Raw genomic sequence first — 20,676 nt, forward strand, 5'->3', positions numbered from 1 at the left:
AGACTCATGGGGAACACGAGAGAATTTTAGTTTAATTCCATCTCGGATGATATTTAAAACCCACGAGCTAGATGTTATTTTCTCCCATTGAGTGGTGAAAAACTTCAGTCTGCCCCCAACTGGTATATCCTCAGTATTTGTTGTCTTTTGGGGAGTTAGGTCTTCTAAACATGGTACCTCTCTGCTTGTCGTCTTTAGCGGTCCATGTTGTAGACCTATCCGTTTGCCTCCTTTTGCCAAACAGTCTCCTTTTAAAGGCTCTCCTGTAAAAGGGAATAGAGGAATCAGGAAAGGCTTTCTTCCTGTCCTTTGCCTTTTTGAGTATGTCATCTAAGGTTTTACCAAAGAGGTACTCACCCTCACATGGGATTGCGCATATTTTAGATTTAGATTGCGCGTCCCCTTTCCAGCTTTTCATCCATAGCGCTCGTCTTGCGTTATTCACGAGGCCTGCAGATCTTGCTGCCAAACGGAGTGAGTCGGCGGAAGCGTCTGCCATAAAGGCCGCTGCTCCTCGTATTAAGGGGATGGCCGCCCGTAGTTTTTCTCTTGAACTTTTATTTTCAATTTGCTGGTCTAACTGATCAATCCAGATGATCATTGACCGGGCAGCGCAAGTGCTGGCTACTGCAGGTTTGAATATTCCTGTAGCCGCTTCCCAAGAACGTTTAAGGGATGATTCAGCCTTACGATCCAAAGGATCGACCAGTAGTCCCGCATCCTCCACAGGTAGAGTGGATTGCTTAGAGGTAGAGGATACAGCTGCGTCGACCATAGGGACTTTGGTCCATGTAAGAAGCTCCTCGTCACTAAACGGATATTTTCGTTTTGACGCTGAGGGTAGAAAGTTTCTCTGATCCTGCTTCTCCCACTCTCTTTTAATTAATGCTTTCACTGCTGGTATGACTGGAAAACATCTCCTCTTTCTCTCTGCCAAACCCGCGAACATTATGTCCTGCGTGGTTTGCGCACCCTTAGTTTCCTCACACCCCATGGTATTTCGAATTGACTTTACCAAGTTGTCCACACTGTCTAAGGGAAAACATGAGCGTCCCTCGATCTCTGATGAGGATGATGATGATGAACATGATGATAGGGAGGCGTCTGACAGTACAGGTTGGTCACTATCGGAGTCTGACACAGGTGTCGGTGTTTTGGACTTAGTACTGCGTGGTTTGTCCTGGGCCATATTTTTTAGTTCCTCCCTAATAATGGCCCGTAAGTCCGTAATGGACACTGCTGCTCCCTGTGTTGTTTCCTTAAAACAGTCCTTGCAAAGTTTTTTGGGGTATGAGTCTGGAAGGGGCTGGCCACACAAGGCACATTCCTTATGCTTCGTTTTTTGTCGCTTTTTGGACTAAGCGTAATAAGTAGAGAGAGAAAGAGAAAAGAGAGAAGTAGGGAGACAGCGTCAGCTTAATAGGCAGAGTTCACAAACTCACCCAGTGAAGCAAATAATACCGGATCAGAAGGCCGAGATCCTGTTCTGGATCCGTCGCTTTTACGAGCGGTCTCCGAGGATCCTCTCGTGTGATCTTTGGCGGGGGGTACTGGATCTCCAGCTGTGGGGTCCATGGCACCTGGGGATGACATCTCTGCATCGCCGTATTACCGTTCATGTACGGTTTAAATAGTGCGCCCAAATTTTATTTTATTTTTTTCTTCAGTGCGCATGCGCAGATCGGCGCTGGCTCCCCCGCCCTAGATCCGGCCTAGGCGCCCCGGAAGTCCACCATCCATTTCCGGGGTAGCCTGTATTGCGGCGGTCGGCGCATGTGCGGTCCGGGATTTCCGCATCGGACCGCAATAGGAGTGCAGCAGCTCTCTTACCTCCAGCCGGCTTCCTCATACTGCCGTGCCGCCACCGCAGATGATGCCAGGCGGCCTTCCCCGGACCCGGCCGTCTGCGTGCTCCTTCAGACGAGGAGGGAGCCGTCTAACGGAACTCCCCCGACGCTGCTTCTGAGCCGCAGCCCCTGCTGTTCTCATGGATACCGCGCAGGCGGCATGCTAGCCCAGGTATGCCGTGTAGTCCTGTCGTTCCTGTACGTTCCCGCAGGAACAGGAAACCTAAACTGAGGAGGAGAGGCGGACCGCCCCCTTTTATTTCTCGGTAGGTTTCCTGTTCCTGCGGGGCGGATCCCTCTCTCCAGTGGGGTGCTGTCGTGGCGAAGAGTAAAAAACAGTTTACAGTTATTTTTAATACTCAAAAATTTAGACCTGTCCCCAAAAAATATCTCCGGAGTAGGAATCCTAGGCTCTAAAACCGGAGTCTGAACAAGATAATCGGAAATACCCTGAATCCTAGCAGCTAGTTGATCCACACGAGAAGCTAATCCCTGAACATCCATGCTAGCACACAGCTCCTCAGTCACCCAGAGAAAAAGAGGAAAGGAAAGACAAAACAGAGTACAGAAAAAAAAATGGCTCAGGACTTTTCTTCCCTTCTTCTGAGATGCATTTAAGTCATTGTTGGCCAGTTGTACTGTTATGATCCGGTGACCCTGGAGCCACATGAGACTGAGACTATCTCTGGAGTAGGTGGTACCTGTACTGACCCCGCAACTAGAAGTAGCCGTGGTATGTACCTATCCAGGCCTAGACACCTCGACACAGCCAGAGAACTAAATACCCCTAAAGATGGAAATGGGAAATCCTATCTTGCCTCAGAGAAGAGCCCCAAAGGATAGGCAGCCCCCCACAAATATTGACTGTGAGTTTAAGAGGAAATACGTACACAGGCAGAAAAGACAGAGTTTAGCAAAAGAGGCACTTCTAGCTAGATAGAAAGGATAGGACAGAGTTCTAAGCGGTCAGTATTCAAACACTAGAAAAATCCACAGCAGAAAATACAATATGCTACATCTAACTAAAGACATAGGATGTATATCTGCATCTCCAGAGAAACCAGCATGACTGAAAAATCCAAACAAGTCAAAGCTGGACAAAAACACAATAGATTGCACTGCACATAAAAGCACACTGCATGCATGCTACAGAGAACCAAAACAGGACACTTATCTTAGCCGAAATGACTGCAGGGCAAGTGGAGCCAGACAGAGATGCAATCCCTCCAAGATACAATGGACAACTGGCAGGGATTGATGGATCCTACAAATCTAAATACCTAATAGAGCTGCAATAAGCAGAAACACCTGTCCGGCCTATAATCCAGAGACCACAGCACTACCACTAACAACCACCGGAGGGAGCCCAAGAGCAGAATTCACAACAGGAGCCGAGTGACCTGCTTAGTAAAGGCCAGGGAGGTTATATGTAGAGTAGCATCATTATTTGTTTATTATTTGCATTTGCTTGTGTGACGTATGTTGATTCTGTAACAGATTGGAGCACCGTGCTATTTTACAGACAAGCTAAAGAATACAACTGTTGTAAATTATCTTTTGCCATTGCATACCCCTGTTTGCATCTTCCTCATCCACTTCATTCCTTGCCTTCCAATAAATCTACCCTTTGTTGTTTGCACCTCATCTTGTGTATGGTAGTCTCCCTGTACCGTGGTGGTCCCCTGGCCATCGCTTCATAGTTTCATCCATAGCCATTCATTAGATGCAGTAAATCCACACGGTTCATTGAACACATGCAGATTTAACTGTGTGATTAGTATGCAGCGTTTTGAACACAGTGAAAATATGCTGCCTCTAAAACGCTGCTATTTCCTGGTAGTGGGGACACAGCCTTACACATAAGCCCTATGTAAATATATTATACACATATAAAACGCAGCACAACGCACCAGGCTCGGCCATAGCTGAAACGTGCAGCAAAAGAAACTTACCCACCATTCGCCACTAGGTGGCGGTGTAATACAGTTCCTGTAGCTATCACTAGGCTGGCCCCTAGCGGCCTCTCCTGGGAATAACAGCTGGGATGGGAGGTGACAGACCTTGGCGTGTACGGTATCAGCTGATACAATCATGTGACGGCTGTATGACACGAGCTCACGGACACCAGAGCGCGCACGACTCTCCTCTCTTTAGTCTCCATGAATGGCGCCATCTTGTTGAGGACAATACGAACTACTGGTTATATACTGCTATAGAATATGACTTCTGGAACATGGCTGCCGTGCGGCTGTGAAAGGCGAACGCCTGGAAGCCGTGATTGTCACCACTTGTGTTCCTTCTCGTACGTAGAGGGGGCAGTAGGTTGTGAGTGAGAGGATGGCGGAGATCTGAGGCGCTGACCTGCCGCTTGTCTGTGCCGACTGTGACAGCTGTCCTGTGCTAGCCAGGTATGGCGCTGGGGATTGTAGTGTGGTGTGTGGTGCAGCGTGCACAGAGTGGCCTGTCACTGTGTGTGATGGATACAGGTGTGTACAGTAAATGGCTCATTACACCACAAGGATGATGGAGATTGTAGTTTGCAAATGGTTCCTGAAATGTGAGAACCGATCATGTCCAGTGATGGCCCTCGTGACTCCTGACTTACTACATTCCTGCCTAGAGTCATGTATAGCTGCCCATTTTCTCTTGGCCACAATACCATGGCCCTCCTGCATGGACCCTCCACCGTGTCCGGCCCCGTGCCCCTCCTGCGCGTGTCCCCCAGTATGTACGGCCCTATACCTCTCCTGCGCGTGTCCCCCACTATGTACGGCCCTATACCTCTCCTGCGCGTGTCCCCCACTATGTACGGCCCTATACCTCTCCTGCGCGTGTCCCCCACTATGTACGGCCCTATACCTCTCCTGCGCGTGTCCCCCACTATGTACGGCCCTATACCTCTCCTGCGCGTGTCCCCCACTATGTACGGCCCCGTGCCCCTCCTGCGCGTGTCCCCCAGTATGTCCGGCCCTATACCTCTCCTGCGCTGGCCCTCTACCGTGTCCAGCCCCATGCCCCTCCTGCGCGTGTCCCCCACTATGTACGGCCCTATACCTCTCCTGCGAAAATCCCCCACTATGTACGGCCCTATACCTCTCCTGCGTGCGTCCCCCACTATGTACGGCCCTATACCTCTCCTGCGCAAATCCCCCTTACCGTGTCCGGCCCCGTGCCCCTCCTGCGCGTGTCCCCCAGTATGTCCGGCCCTATACCTCTCCTGCGCTGGCCCTCTACCGTGTCCGGTCCCATGCCTCTCCTGCGCAAATCCCCCTTAGGCTACGTTCACATTTGCGTTGTGCGCCGCAGCGTCGGCGCCGCAGCGCACAACGCAAACAAAAACGCGGCAAAACGCACGCTAAAACGCTGCGTTTTGCGCCGCATGCGTCGTTTTTGCCCGCAAGTTGGACGCAAAAAAAATGCAACTTGAAGCGTTTCTTGCGTCCAACGCTTGCGGCCATGCGGCGCAAAACGCAGCACAACGCATGTCCATGCGCCCCCATGTTAAGTATAGGGGCGCATGACGCATGCGGCGCCGCTGCGGCGCCCGACGCTGCGGCGCTGACCGCAAATGTGAACGTAGCCTTACCGTGTCCGGCCCCGTGCCTCTCCTGCGTGCGTCCCCCCACTATGTACGGCCCTATACCTCTCCTGCGTGCGTCCCCCCCACTATGTACGGCCCTATACCTCTCCTGCGCTGGCCCTCTACCGTGTCCGGTCCCGTGCCCCTCCTGCTCGCGTCCCCCACTATGTACGGCCCCGTGCCCCTCCTGCTCGCGTCCCCCACTATGTACGGCCCTATACCTCTCCTGCGCTGGCCCTCTACCGTGTCCGGTCCCGTGCCTCTCCTGCGCAAATCCCCCTTACCGTGTCCGGCCCCGTGCCTCTCCTGCGTGCGTCCCCCCACTATGTACGGCCCTATACCTCTCCTGCGCTGGCCCTTTACCGTGTCCGGTCCCGTGCCACTCCGCGCGTCCCCCACTATGTACGGCCCCGTGCCCCTCCTCCTCGTGTCCCCCACTGTGTACGGCCCTATACCTCTCCTGCGCTGGCCCTCTACCGTGTCCGGTCCCGTGCCCCTCCTGCTCGCGTCCCCCACTATGTACGGCCCCGTGCCCCTCCTGCTCGCGTCCCCCACTATGTATGGCCCTATACCTCTCCTGCGCTGGCCCTCTACCGTGTCCGGTCCCGTGCCTCTCCTGCGCAAATCCCCCTTACCGTGTCCGGCCCCGTGCCTCTCCTGCGTGCGTCCCCCCACTATGTACGGCCCTATACCTCTCCTGCACTGGCCCTCTACCGTGTCTGGTCCCGTGCCACTCCGCGCGTCCCCCACTATGTACGGCCCCGTGCCCCTCCTCCTCGTGTCCCCCACTGTGTACGGCCCTATACCTCTCCTGCGCTGGCCCTCTACCGTGTCCGGTCCCGTGCCCCTCCTGCTCGCGTCCCCCACTATGTACGGCCCCGTGCCCCTCCTGCTCACGTCCCCCACTATGTACGGCCCTATACCTCTCCTGCGCTGGCCCTCTACCGTGTCCAGCCCATGCTCCTCCTGCGCAAATCCCCCTTGCCGCGTCCGGCCCCGTACCTGGGTCCCCCCCTTGCCGCGTCCGGCCCCGTGCCTGGGTCCCCCTTGCCGCGTTCGGCCCCCTACCTGGGTCCCCCTTGCCACGCCCGGCCCTGTGCCTGGGTCCCCCTTGCCGCGTCCGGCCCTGTGCCTGGGTCCCCCTTGCTGCGTCCGGCCCTGTGCCTGGGTCCCCCTTGCTGCGTCCGGCCCCGTACCTGGGTCCCCCTTGCCACGCCCGGCCCTGTGCCTGGGTCCCCCTTGCCGCGTCCGGCCCCGCTTGCATGTGCCCCTCACCATGTCCGTCCCTATGCCTGGCCTACCCTATCCTCCCTTTTCCTGCCCCCCAATCTCCCAGCCTGCTCGGGCTTTGTTTTTTATCAGACATCTGATCTAGTGTCTCAGGTAGAGTGCAGCCGTACACAGGACAGTAACATGTCGGTGCATTGTAAAGAGTAATGCCGATTTCAGGCGTCAGTGGAACACGGTGCGAGTCCAGACCGGCTGCGGCTCTCCTGACCCGAACAGACCTCTTCATACATGCCTCTGATCTGTGTGTCTGGGTCAGGAGGTCCTCGGCAGCCCAGGACATCGCGTTTTATATTTGCCCATTGTTTTACAGACGTCTGGTTTCAGCCTTGTGTACACTGAGTACCATGAATGAGATGTTTCTTTCGGGTACGTGGATTGTACATGATGGGTGACGCGGCCCTGCTGTCTCCTCATCGCGCAGATTGTGTCACTCGTGACAGGAAGCTTCTGACCACACTCCTCTCAGTGCTCTGATTGCCTAACAGGGAAGTAATATAACGTGACGTCCATGATTTCCAGAACTGTACGTTGTATTAACACTTAAAATAAAAGAAATACATGTTTCGAACCTTTAATTGTGTTTTCTGCGGATGAAATAACAAACTCACCCAAGAAGGGGCTGAAATAGTGAAATTCTTCTACACTGTTCCTACTGTAGAACTTTCACTGCACTCCAGGATGTGTCGCCCCCTATGGTGCCAGCCGGTCACTGCCCGCTGTGCTGAGGTCACTGTGGCTCACACATCACTGCAGTGGGCACTGATTGGCAGACACTCATGTAACATATCAGCATTCCAGCGCACTGGGCAGTCACTGATCTCTACATAAATCCTTAACAGGCCGGTTTCTATCAGTGTGCTGGATCTGATCTGTAGGCTATTTTTTCCATTAATGTAACATCTGTTTGCAGAAAAATAAAACATTTCCATGCTTCTTATACTTCTTAAACTTGGATAATGCACGGATGGTATTGGTGTGCTCTCCGTCTTTTTTTTTTTCTGAACTCGTTGATTTGAATGGGAAGTTTTATCTGTGATGGTATAAAAAATGGACATGTTACCTGTCTTGGCTCCTTGCTCCTGTCTCCTGAGGCCAACTCATTTTGTAGTACATCTACTACTACTACTAACTTAACCCAGCTTACTAGGTTTTGTCCATATCTTCCAATCAATTTGCAAATGTCTCACAACTGTTTCCAGTGCTGTCCACACTTAGCCTCTGCAATCAAGGTAATGCATCTCTTTAAGCAAGTATTCAGTCTTCTTATTCGTCAAGGTTTCCTTGTGGTTAACTGTTTCCTTGCTTCAAGTCATAGATCATCTACATCTTCTATTAACCATTGCCCTTATGGAAGACACCAGACTGCGTTTACTCTTTTAATTCATGTAGTTAACTTTTTCCCTGCTGAAAGAAACCAGTTTCCTACACATTTACTCTTCCCATTTTTATCTGCCCATCTGGCTCAGCTTCATTTGGTACTACCTGCTCCACTTGCTTGTCCGTCATCCTGCTGACCTGGTCCTCGCTTATCCATGTGTCGTCCATCAAGACCCGCTCTTTTAAATCACTTCCTCCTATCCGTGCTGCTCACCCAGACCTATGGCTTAGAAAATCCAGCTCATCGGGTGAGTATGCAGTGGAATCCTCGGGGAGAGACATCAACACTGTTGCAGTTGGATACGGAGGACTTATCAGGACTTATGTCAACGAGAGCTTGTCCAGGCTGTGCGTGACCAACTCATATGCATGCACTGCCTCAAACTCGTGCTGTTGCACCTCTGAATCCCCAATCCCTGCCACAGCCGTCCTCTCATCCGGCGCACACACAACTCCACAGCCGCCTACACCTACTTGTTTATATGGAAATCCTAAGGGCTTTGTCTACCAATGCACTGTATACTTTTAACTTTGTACCCAACAATTTTTATATTCTTTCTTTGTGGTTTGGAGACACTTTGGCCTCACCGTTATGGGAATCGGACTATCCTGTAAAGTATTTTCTGACCTCCTTTCTCAATGCCTTTCATATAGTGGTTGAAGAACCTGGCCGTGTCCATTGTACGGCTCATGACATTCTCCGGTTTAGACACGGGACTAATACTATGAGACACTGTCATTCATTTTCCTACCTTGTGATTAGAAGTGGCCTGGAACAATGACGCTCTCTCGAAAAAGTGCCCTGCCAATCTCTCTAGTCGGATAAAACACTAACTTGCTGATAGGAATTTGCCATCATCCCTTTTGACCAGATTTCTCTCGCTTCCCTTATGGACTTATATGTTAGAGAGGTCAAGGGAAAAGCTCAATTGCATTCTAAAGCTTTTTCTAAATCTTCTCTTATAGAAGCCTTACAAGAAACCATGCAAACTGTCTGGAAGAAATTGTTGTCGGCCGAATGATCCCTTGAATGTACAGAAGGGCTATGCCTCTATTGTGGTGAAAAGGATCATCCGTGCAGGGAATGTCCCAAACTCAAGACCAAACAGGGAAATTACAGACCCTCGATGTAAAGGAGGGCTAACTATTTACTACAGGCAATCTTGTTGTACCTTTGTTTTATTATTTTTAATTCCTTTGAGTTTACGGGACGAGACATTGATTGCAGAGCTGTTGAGAACTTTAGTGAGAGGTTGATAAAGGGCTAAGAGTTCCTTTTGTTCTTTGCGAACGCCTCTGAAACTAATCTCCATGAATAGTGACAATTCCCGGCAGTATAATTTAATTTAGGACTGTTAAAGTGTTACTTCAGATATGAGAAGTTCACATTGAGGACATTTCTTCTTCGTTCTTTTTTAGTTTTGCCGCTTTCAGACCCACCGGTGCTTTGGGACTTCGGTGTTATTGATTAGTCTTCTGACCAGATCGCCCAGTAGAGATCATATTGCTTTCAAAATTGCCTCAAAACTCTACCAGCTGCTCTGAAACTCCACTATTCCCCCATTGTCTCCAACATGTCTGCTTCTTACCAGAACTTTGGACATGTCTTTTTCCAACCAGAACGCCAAGACAGTACCTCCACATCATCCATTAACTACGTCGTACCCCTTTTTTCCAGGTACTGAATAGTGATGAGCGAATATACTCGTTACTCGAGATTTCTCGAGCACGCTCGGGGGTCCTCCGAGTATTTTTTAGTGCTCGGAGTTTTAGTTTTTCTTGCCGCAGCTGAATGATTTACATCTGTTGGCCAGCATAATTACATGTGGGGGTTGCCTGGTTGCTAGGGAATCCCCACATGTACTTATGGTGGCTAACAGATGTGAATCATTCAGCTGCGGCAAGAAAAACTAAAACTCCGAGCACTAAAAAATACTCTGAGGACCCCCGAGCGTGCTCGAGAAATCTAAAGTAACGAGTATATTCGCTCATCACTAGTACTGAACCATCAAGGTGGACAGTTTATCATCTCTCCTCCAAGACTAAGGCCTTGTCCTCTTATATTAAAGAGAATCAGGAAAAGGGTTTTCATCCGATAAGGTACTTTACGTCTCCAGCTGATGCAGGCTTCTTCTGAGACCGTTATGTAGTCAGGGACTGATTAAAATTGCACACAAAAAAAATTATCCATCACCCCTCATCTGGGTTCTGTTTTATTGGATTAAGGGTGCTACCATCTTCATAAAATTTAATTTGTGTGAAGGCTATTACCATATCCACATTAAAGAGGGAGAGAAATGGACGACAGCTTTCCACACCCGTGATGGTCTTTATTCATATCTAGGCTTTCATATTATGCAAAACACGCCTGTGTTCCAGAACTTTTGTTAAGGAAATTTTCGTGGTGTCTTGTACCAGTAAGTCTTAGTTGATCAGGATGACATACTAATGTTCTCCAGACTTGTGGACTCTCATTGTCTTCATGTCCGATCCATTTTGAAGAGGTTGCTATAAAACCATCTGTTTGCCAAGCGATAACAATGTCTCTGAGCGCCATGAACTGCGATTCCTCGGTTACATCATCTTCCGGAGGTCTCCGTATGGACCAAGAGAAAGTTTCATATATTTTGGATTGGCCACAACCCATTGGTCTTAAAGCACTTAATTTCCTAGGCTATGTAAACTAACTTCAGTTTGGTAAAAACTACTCGCAGTGGTAGCTTCTCTTACTTAGAAAGAAGAAATATAAGCCAGCTCACCCATGATGGCATAAACCAAACCCCAGGCGTATAAAGTCCAAAAAAGAAGAGAATGTCCAGCTTCACCGAATCCGTAAAAAAGAGTTTTCTTTATTCGCAATCTTTAACCATAGAGGATACAGACTTGAGCACGAGCCATATGGGTAAGAATCTCAACGCGTTTCTGGAGACTAAGCTCCCTTAATCATGATATGACATGTCATGATTAAGGGAGCTCAGTCTCCTCTCCAGAAACGCGTTGAGATTCTTACCCATATGGTTCGTGCTGAAGTCTGTATCCTCTATGGTTAAAGTTTGTGAATAAAGAAAACTCTTTTTTACGGATTCGGTGAAGCTGGACACTCTCTTCTTTTTTGAGCTTCTCTTACTGCTCTGTCGGAAGGAAGTTCATTCTCGGAACTGTTGGGATTCTGCAGTTCACGCAACTTAAATCATGTTTCTCCACTGCTCTAGCTCGACTCCACTCTGATGTAGATAGATGTGTTCCTCCTAGAAGTGGATGCTTCTGCTATCGGTTCTATTAGAAAATTCTTCAGAATCTAAAAATTCTCCCTGCTTTTTTTTCTCTCCAAGGAGTTCCGACAATATTACTTCATTTGGGACATTTAACTTTAAAATTAGCACTGCAGGAATGTTGAAATCTATATGGATCATAAAACATTTGCAGTATTCTTAATCTGCCCACAGTGTGAATCCCAATGATCACTCTTTTTGCTGTTTGACTTCATTTACTCCTCCCATTCTGTCAGGGGAAAAAAATGCAGGGCTGACGCCCCATCCTTTGATCCTTGTGATGCTTTTATAGATTTACTTTTTCTTTCTGTGTGTTGTCTACATCTACCACCCAATCAAATAGCATATTATTAACCTTTTGCAACAGTTATCGGGGCTGTTCACATTTGGTCTCTGCAATCAAGGTAACACATCTTTTCAAGCAAGTCTCCAGTTTGCCTATAATTCACTGCTATTCTGCAGTTACTCATTTCCTTGCTACACGTCCCAGTATTTATACTTTGCTGCTATTAACCATTGTCTTGCTGGAAGATGCCAGACTGCATTTACCCCTGTCATTCCTGTGATTAACTATTTCCCTGCTGGCAGATAGCAGTTTCCTGCACATTTACTATTTGTGTGTGTTTGCACAGCTTCATCAAGCGCTACCTATATGTCTACCGCCTTGCATACCCTGCTGTTCTGGTCCTCACCGGTACATTTGTCGCTCGCTAAACTGCACCAGCGGCTCTGGTCCTTACTTCTTACACAGTCCTACAGCTTAGAGAATCATCCTCACCGGATGAAACTGAGGCATGCTTGTTTTTTTTTCAGAGTCACTTATCAAAGTCAGTGGGTCCATGAAACATGTTTCCTCCATGAGCTGTCCATTATTTACTGTTTTATTGGGCAGGAGATGATTTTATTTTAACTTTTTGCATACAAGAAAAATATATGCACACTGATTGTATGAAAAAAAGACAACCAGGCTAACAATGAATGAAAATGGAGCTCCAGCATGCTGATGAGAAACTGTTTTTTTTTTTTTTTTTTTCTGTATGAGAAAAAAAGAATCTTCAGGACCCCTGTACATATGAAAGCGACTCTTTGCCCTGCAGTGTGACGCACCAGTTCAGTTGGTCTATGCACATTTTTAGTCACCATGATTTGGGAAAACCCTATGAGATATTTATTAATGGATAGGGTTATGTTTGTACAATGTGCTTGTATTTCTCCAGGTCCCCTTCGAATGAATGAAACAGTGCAAAAATTTTCCAACAAATCTTGAGTGAAAGGGTATGTGCACACGATGCAGATTTAGTGCAGAATTGGTGCAGAACTGCAGCAGATTTTTCTGCTGCAGAAACGCTGCAGAACTGCACTGTGATTTACAGTACAATGTAAATCAATGGGAAAAAAAAAAAGCTGTGCACATGGTGCAGAAAAATCTGCGCAGAAACGCTGCAGATTTCAAAGAAGTGCACGTCGCTTCTTTTGTGCAGTTCTGCAGCGTTTCTGCTGCAGATTTTTCTGCACCATGTGCACAGCTTTTTTTTTTTTCCCATTGATTTACATTGTACTGCACAGAAACTGCACAGAAACTGCACAGAAACTGCGCAGAAACTGCGCAGAAACTGCATAGAATCTGCATAGAAACTGCACAGAAACTGCATAGAATCTGCGCAGAAACTGCATAGAAACTGCACAGAAACTGCATCAAATCTGCAGATGCAGATTTAGTGCAGAAAATTCTGCACCACATTTCCTACGTGTGCACATAAAAGGGTTTACTTACAGGGTTGATTCATAACGAGTTCAAAATGTTGTGGATTTTACCCGAGAATTTGCACTCAAAAAATACTGTGCAAATTCTCTGCTGTCAGTGGAGAGGTGGCCGTGCATTCACTGCCCTCTTCATTCTTTTACATTAGTGGGGCCCTGTTCTCTGAGCAGTTCCAGCTTCCATCTAGTCCTTTTTAGCTGTGTGACGGAACACTGTATGACAGAATTATTTAACTTTGGGGGGATGGGATTTTCTATGAAATCCTTACTTTTTCTGGTGTAAGTGCATTGAAAAGTTTCACGTTAATGTCATGTATGCAGCCACTACACTTGTGTGTTTCAATAAGGCTTAACATGAAACAAGGCCTAAATTAATTGTGGTTGCGGGAGAAGAGCGAGTGGGCAGGTGACATTGTGGTTGTGACTATTGATAAGGCGTGGGTTTGGGACATTGTGGCTGTGACTATTGATAGGGGGTGGGCAGGTGACATTGTGGTTGTGACTATTGATAAGGCGTGGGTTTGGGACATTGTGGATGTGACTATTGATAGGGAGTGGGCTGGGGACATTGTGGATGTGACTATTGATAGGGAGTGGACTGGGGACTGTGGCTGTGACTATTGATAGGGAGTGGGTTTGGGACGTTGTGGCTGTGACTATTGATAGGGAGTGGGTTTGGGACGTTGTGGCTGTGACTATTGATAGGGAGTGGGCTGGGGACATTGTGGCTGTGACTATTGATAGGGAGTGGGCTGGGGACATTGTGGCTGTGACTATTGATAGGGAGTGGGCTGGGGACTGTGGCTGTGACTATTGATAGGGAGTGGGTTTGGGACATTGTGGCTGTGACTATTGATAGGGGGTGGGCAGGTGACATTGTGGTTGTGACTATTGATAAGGCGTGGGTTTGGGACATTGTGGCTGTGAATATTGATAGGGGGTGGGCTGGGGACATTGTGGCTGTGAATATTAATAGGGAGTGGGCTGGGGACATTGTGGCTGTGACTATTGATAGGGAGTGGGCTTGGGACCATGTGACTGTGACTATTGATAGGGGTGAGCTGGGGACATTGTGGCTGTGAATATTGATAGGGGCTGGGCTGGGGACATTGTGGCTGTGACTATTGATGGGGAGTGGGTTTGGGACATTGTGGCTGTGAATATTGATAGGGGGTGGGCTGGGGCCATTGTGGCTGTGACTATTGATAGGGAGTGGGCTGGGGACATTGTGGCTGTGACTATTGATAGGGAGTGGGCTGGGGACATTGTGGCTGTGACTATTGATAGGGAGTGGGCTGGGGACATTGTGGATGTGACTATTGATAGGGACTGGGCTGGGGACATTGTGGCTGTGACTATTGATAGGGAGTGGGCTGGGGACATTGTGGCTGTGACTATTGATAGGGAGTGGGCTGGGGACATTTGTTATGATCCTTAGTGGTTGAGGATCACAAATTACTCCAGCTAAGTAACATACATAGGACAAGCTCTAGGGAGGTGGCAAACTGGACTGACTGCAAATCTGAACCTATACAAACACACTAGAAGTAGCCGGTGAACGTGCCTAAAAATCCTAGACGTCTCGAGCCAGCCTGAGGAACTAACTACCCCTAGAGAGAAAGAAAGACCTCTCTTGCCTCCAGAGAAATAATCCCCAAAGAAATAGAAGCCCCCAACATATAATAACGGTGAGGTAAGAGGAAGGCACATACACAGGGGTGAAAGCAGATTTAGCAAATGAGGCCCACTAATACTAGATAGCAGAAAATAGTAAAGGGGTCTGTGCGGTCAGTAAAAAACCCTTACAAAATATCCACACTGAGATTTCAAGAACCCCCGCACCAACTAACGGTGTGGGGGGAAGAAACTCAGTCCCCTAGAGCAGTGTTCCCCAACTCCAGTCCTCAAGGCCCACCAACAGATCATGTTTTCAGGATTTCCTTTGTATTGCACAGGTGATGCAATTATCACCTGGGCAAGACTAAGGAAATCCTGACAACATGACCTGTTGGTGGGCCTTGAGGACTGGAGTTGGGGACCCCTGCCCTAGAGCAACCAGCAAGCGAGGAAATCACATTTTAGCGAGCTGGACTAAAAACATAATAAATGCTGATAATCAAAAAATGATCAAACAAAAACTTAGCTTGTCTTGGAGAGACTGGGAGCAAGGTAGTCACAAGGAATCTGAAGAGCACTGAATACATTGAGAGCAGGCAAGGAACTGAGTATCCAGGTGAACTAAATAGGAAACCAACCAAGGATAACGAACCAGCTGATGCTGCCAACCTGCAGAAAGACAACACTACACAGTACCGCTTGTGACCACTAGAGGGAGCCCAAAAACAGAGTTCACAACAGACATTGTGGTTGTGACTATTGATAGGGGTGGGCTGGGGACATTGTGGCTGTGACTATTGATAGGGAGTGGGCTGGGGACTTTGTGGCTTTGACAATTGATAGGGTGTGGGCTAAGGAGATTTTGCCTTTTAGTATTGTGAGGGGTGGACTGGGGGTTATTGTAGTTGTGTCTACTGAAAGGGAAGAAGTTGTGGCTGTGTTTAATGAGAGATAATGGGGTATTGAGGCTGTTTCTAGTGAGGGGTTTGTCAGGTGAAGGTACTTGTAAGCTTTGGTGTGGGATTATGGCTTTAACTTCCTAGAGGGGATGGAGAGGTGGAAATTTGGAGGAGTAAGTGTTAATGTGGCTTCTGGGAGGGGGTGGGCAGGGTGGTAATGTTGCTGTTATTTCTACATGCCAGGAGGGCTGAGAGATTGCTGTGGCTACTGGGGGGTTATTGGCTTATGGACAGGAGATATACCGTAATAATGGGGCTGTAGATGGCCTGCTGTGACTACTGGTTAGGGGCAGGGACTTCTCGTGGGGCTTAGCTTCCTTCCAGATTTCAAAATCATATATATATTTTTCCTCTACTGCCCCATCATAAACACTCATCCAAGGATCACATGACTGTCCTGCCCCATTTCTTAAGCTATAAACAGCATTTCTAGAGGACATTTTTTGCCTTTTTTATTTATTTATTTTTTTAATTTTATTACCTTTCTTTTTCATTCTCTTATGTAATTCCTGTCGTTCCATCCATCTGTGGGCTCCTGTCTGCTCAATTACCATCTTAGTAAATTGACATTTGGGATTTAGTTCAGCTATGATCCAGACGGGTAACCGCGGGTAAATGATGGGAAGCTTTCAAAGACCTTTTATGGGAAAAGAAATAAAAGCCAAAAATGAAGCGCTCTTATCCTTCAGTCACAGTCCGTTATTGTCCTCTACACACATGTTTTAGGGTAGCAAGACGTACGTTAGCTGACTACAGAGTTGTTTGTAGTCTGTTGCCATGGAGACAAAGAAGAACTTTTTTTTTTTTTTTTTTTAACCAAGACCTTTTGCAGAGTTCTATTTCATTTTAGGCTTGTTTCACACCAGATTTGTAATATTTTAGAGCTACATGTTTTTATATAGTAATATAGTTGAAACAACAATACCTATTTTTTTAGCATTTATATGGCAGATAAAAAGGTGTTTTGTTTTTTTTTTGTTTTAATGGACATGGAGCTTACAACTTGTTTTCTGGGAGAAAAACATTATGCAAACTTATGACAATACGTTTGCATCTGTTTTTCATAGGCTGCAATGTTTTAAAACAAAATAAAAAATAATTTTTTCGTCTTTTAATGGATGAGAGTTGAATATTTACACCTTGTAAATAAAAAAATTGATGTGTACAAATGAATACTGTCTGACATACGTTATATACTTTGCAGACTTATGCATTACAATATTTTTTTTACAGTAAAAACTGATAGTTCAAGTAGACCACAAGCACATGGTGTGAACAAGGCTTTAGATATACAACATTCAGCCACATTTTAAAACCACTGTCTAGTAAGGATTTTAACATCAGGCTGTGACAATGGCACATGTCAAGGGGTGGAATATATTAGGCAGCCAGTTGTTAAATCTGATGTGTTGGATGTAACGGGGGTGAGTACGGTACCCACCAAATTGGTGAAAACTGGTCAATCTGCAGCAAAATCATAAGTACCGAAGGTCCATTGATGTGTGAGGAGCAGTGGCCAGAGGCTCTGTCAGCTGCAAATATCGTTCAGGAATGGTTTGAGGAGCACAACATATTTTGACTGGGTTTACAGGGGGTAACGTCTTTACGTTTGTGGAGGGTAAGGAGACTTTTAGGCAATGCAGTTCTCCTTTGGAAAATTAAAATATGCAAAGGGACTTGGTTTCCAAAATTTGCAGATCTGATGTGGGATGGACAAGCAAGCCCAAATCTTGGAGGTCGCAGCTCATAGCTTCAAGAACTATAATGATCTGCTGCTTTGACAGGTAATGGGTTTTGAAGGAATGAGGAGGGGTTTTCACAATATTAGGCAGGTGATTTTATTTCTACGGATAATCGGTATATGCGGAAAGTAATAAAAAACCCATCTATAGTGGAAATAAATGAAGACTTGCGCTGACATCCCCATAATGTGTAGTTAGCGTCAGTGAGCGCTGCAGACATCATACCGCTGCACATTGTCTAATGTACTGCAGCTTTATTCAGCTGTGGACAAGGTACTGAACAGGCAGAGGGTGCTGGCACATTCTGATTGCTGCTCTGGATGAAAGTGCAGAATTAATGAAGAACTATTTGTGTGCAGTCGTTCGATACTTGTACTTAGAGATCATCTTTTAACACCGTTTTCAAGTTGTGACGGCTCGACGAACAGAACAAATAAAGGTGAAAAACTTCTCTGATGTCCTTTAATTTGTTGTTAGCGTTGTACAGCAAGAAAGGCCACTCTTCGTTACTAATGCTGTGACTCGGACGCTTCAAGATGGAAATTAATTATTAGTGTCAAGCGGTTTATAGTGTGCAGTACTGGTATCTACTTAGGGAAGCGTTTTACCTAAATATTTATTTTTAGTCCTAGGGAGAATTTTCGCTTCTGCTTTCTCTTAAAGGAAACTCGTCTTTACAAAGTAGTATGGCCCAGTAGTATAGCCGTATAGGCTTTAATCAATAAAAATCAGGGCTGTGGAGTCGGAGACTGTGTGCATTTTGGTGTAGTCGAAGTCAATATAGAATGGACCGAGTGCTAAAATATAATAAATTGGGTGCAGTAGTACCATGCAGGATTTGCTGTAAATGTTTTCGTAAGAATTTGGGAAATTTATGAAATGTTATAAATACCTATTCTGTTCCTGATCTAATGATCTCTGCTTTTAGTTGAGATGAATCTGTGCTGCACGTCATGTACAATTGTGCTCAAAAGTTTACATACCCCAGTAGAATTTTTGCTTTCTTGTCCTTTTTTCAGAGAATAACATTTTCTCCACTCATGGTTAGTGGTTGGGTGAAGCCACACAATTTTCGTAACCAGCATAGGGAAAGTCGATGTCTGGGGGCCGATGTTTAAAGCCTGAGAAGGGGCTATTAATATCAGCTCACATCTGTATACTTAGCTTTTACTGGCTATTAAAATGGGGGACCCCCCAAAAAAATAACGTGGGGTCCCCCTATAAATAATAGCCAGCAAAGGCTATGCAGATAGCTGCGGGCTGATATTAATAGCCTAGGAAGGGGTCCATGGATGCTGCCCCCCAGGCTAAAAACATTAGCTCTCAGCCTCCCCAGATAAGGCGCATCTCTAAGATGCGCCAATTCTGGCTCTTATCTTTGCCCTTCACCACTTGCCCTGTAGCAGTGGCAAGTAGGGTGATAGTTGGGGGGGTTGATGTCACCTTTGTATTGTCAGGTGTCATCAAGCCCCGAGGTTAGTAATGGAGAGGTGTCAATAAGACGCCCTCATTACTAATCCCATAGTCACATTGTATGAAAACACAGACACCCAGAAAAAGTCCTTTTATTGAAAGAATGACACAGACTCCTTTAATATTCTTAATTAAACCACATTTATGACCTCGCCCATTCCCCCGATGCCTTTGTCATCTGTAAAAGAGTTAAAAAAAACAAAAAACAAACAGCGATATTCCTCACCTTTCCACAGAGATGCTGCTAATCCATTTGTCACATGATGGCTCTAGCTCTGCTACATTTAGATGACAGGCTGCATGGTTGCGTGATGAGACCATACAGCCTGTCACCCAGCAGATACTGAGCACCGTGTGCCCAGTGTCTCTCTCTGAGCTCCTATTACTAATGATGAGCGAGTGTACTCGTTGCTCGGGCTTTCCTGAGCACGCTCGGGTGACCTCCGAGTATTTATGGCTGCTCAGAGATTGTTTTCATCGTGGCAGCTATATGATTTACAGCTACTAGCCTGCTTGATTAAATGTGGGGATTCCCTAGCAACCAGGCAACCCCCACATGTACTAACAGATGTAAATCATTCAGTTGCCGGGATGAAAACTAAATCTCCGAGCACTAAAAAATATTTGGAGGTCACCCGAGCAAAGAGTACACTCGCTCATCACTACCTATTACCTATCTGATGGCACAGCGAGAGTGAGAAAGTTCTCCTGCTCGTGGTGCCATCAGACAGATCCTGCGAGTTCACCTTTCTGACGTCAATGCCGTGAAGACTTGGACCAATTTTGTGACTCCGGCCTTAAAATGATACCTTGGTTGATGAAATCCATCGTGTGGTTGTTTATTGAGCTTTATGTTCAGTTTTCAGTTAATGATATACTCATGCTCCGGGGCGGCCTGTTGGAGGGGCTGTAGGAGAAGGAGGTCTTAATGTGGTGTTCTGCTTAGGTATTCATGTGTAATGGCTTCTGACCAAAAAAAAAACCATTCTGCAGGCAGGCGCCAGTGGTGCAGCCTGATCGCATAGCTAATGTGCATATAATTATTGGGTTTGCTCTTATCCTTATATTCATTAAAAATAAAAATAAAAAAATCAGTTTGAAAATGGCGCCGGCCTCACTTGCGCAGTATCGGCTATCTGTGTCGATAGAGGTGATCTGAGAGCTGCTATTGCGCGGGTGCTGGCGGAGCCATCTTGCTAGAGAAAAATAAAATCCTTCTCCAAGATGGCGCCACCTGCGCAGTAGCAGCTATCGTTGATCGATGATGGATGCTACTGCGCAGCCGGTGCCAATTTCAAACAGATTTTTTATTTTATTTTTTTTTTTTTAATGAAGTCATCGCTTCCAGTGGGACTACATTCGGTTAATCAGTCTCCTAAAACCATAGATGTGAGCTGAAAAAAACAGCCAAGTGGTAAGAGAAAAACTGTCTTGTAGGTACTTACTTACATATCACTTTTAAGCTCCTAACTGGACCGTCATTGTAACTTTTGCCTTATCCATTTTAAAGAACGATCATCTTGGTCTCATTTATTTTATGTGTCGTTCTAGTGAGATTCTTTCTACAACCAACACTTAAACCACAATCATGACCGAGTTTTGGTTGATCTCTGCTCCTGGGGAGAAAACATGCCAGCAAACTTGGGAAAAACTCATGGCTGCCACCATCAAGAATAACAATTTATCTGCCAACCACAAGTTTAATATACCTGACTTGAAAGTAAGTGATCTGTGTAATATTGGGATTTTAGGAAAAGG

At 46.6% G+C, this 20,676-nt stretch overlaps 1 protein-coding gene across 1 annotated transcript in view; it reads left to right on the forward strand.

The window, feature by feature from the left end:
• The first annotated feature begins 3,973 nt into the window (after window positions 1–3,973).
• Window positions 3,974–20,676, forward strand: part of ATP6V1C1 (ATPase H+ transporting V1 subunit C1) — a 45,419-nt gene continuing 28,716 nt past the window's right edge. Inside the window, exons 1-2 of the mRNA XM_077270984.1 lie at window positions 3,974–4,255; window positions 20,470–20,638. Of these exons, the coding sequence (XP_077127099.1) occupies window positions 20,507–20,638 (132 nt within the window). The 5' untranslated portion in view covers window positions 3,974–4,255; window positions 20,470–20,506. The remainder of the gene's footprint in view (window positions 4,256–20,469; window positions 20,639–20,676) is intronic.

The sequence above is a fragment of the Ranitomeya variabilis genome, chromosome 6 (assembly GCF_051348905.1).
Source record: "Ranitomeya variabilis isolate aRanVar5 chromosome 6, aRanVar5.hap1, whole genome shotgun sequence".
NCBI classification, from domain to species: Eukaryota; Metazoa; Chordata; class Amphibia; order Anura; family Dendrobatidae; genus Ranitomeya; species Ranitomeya variabilis.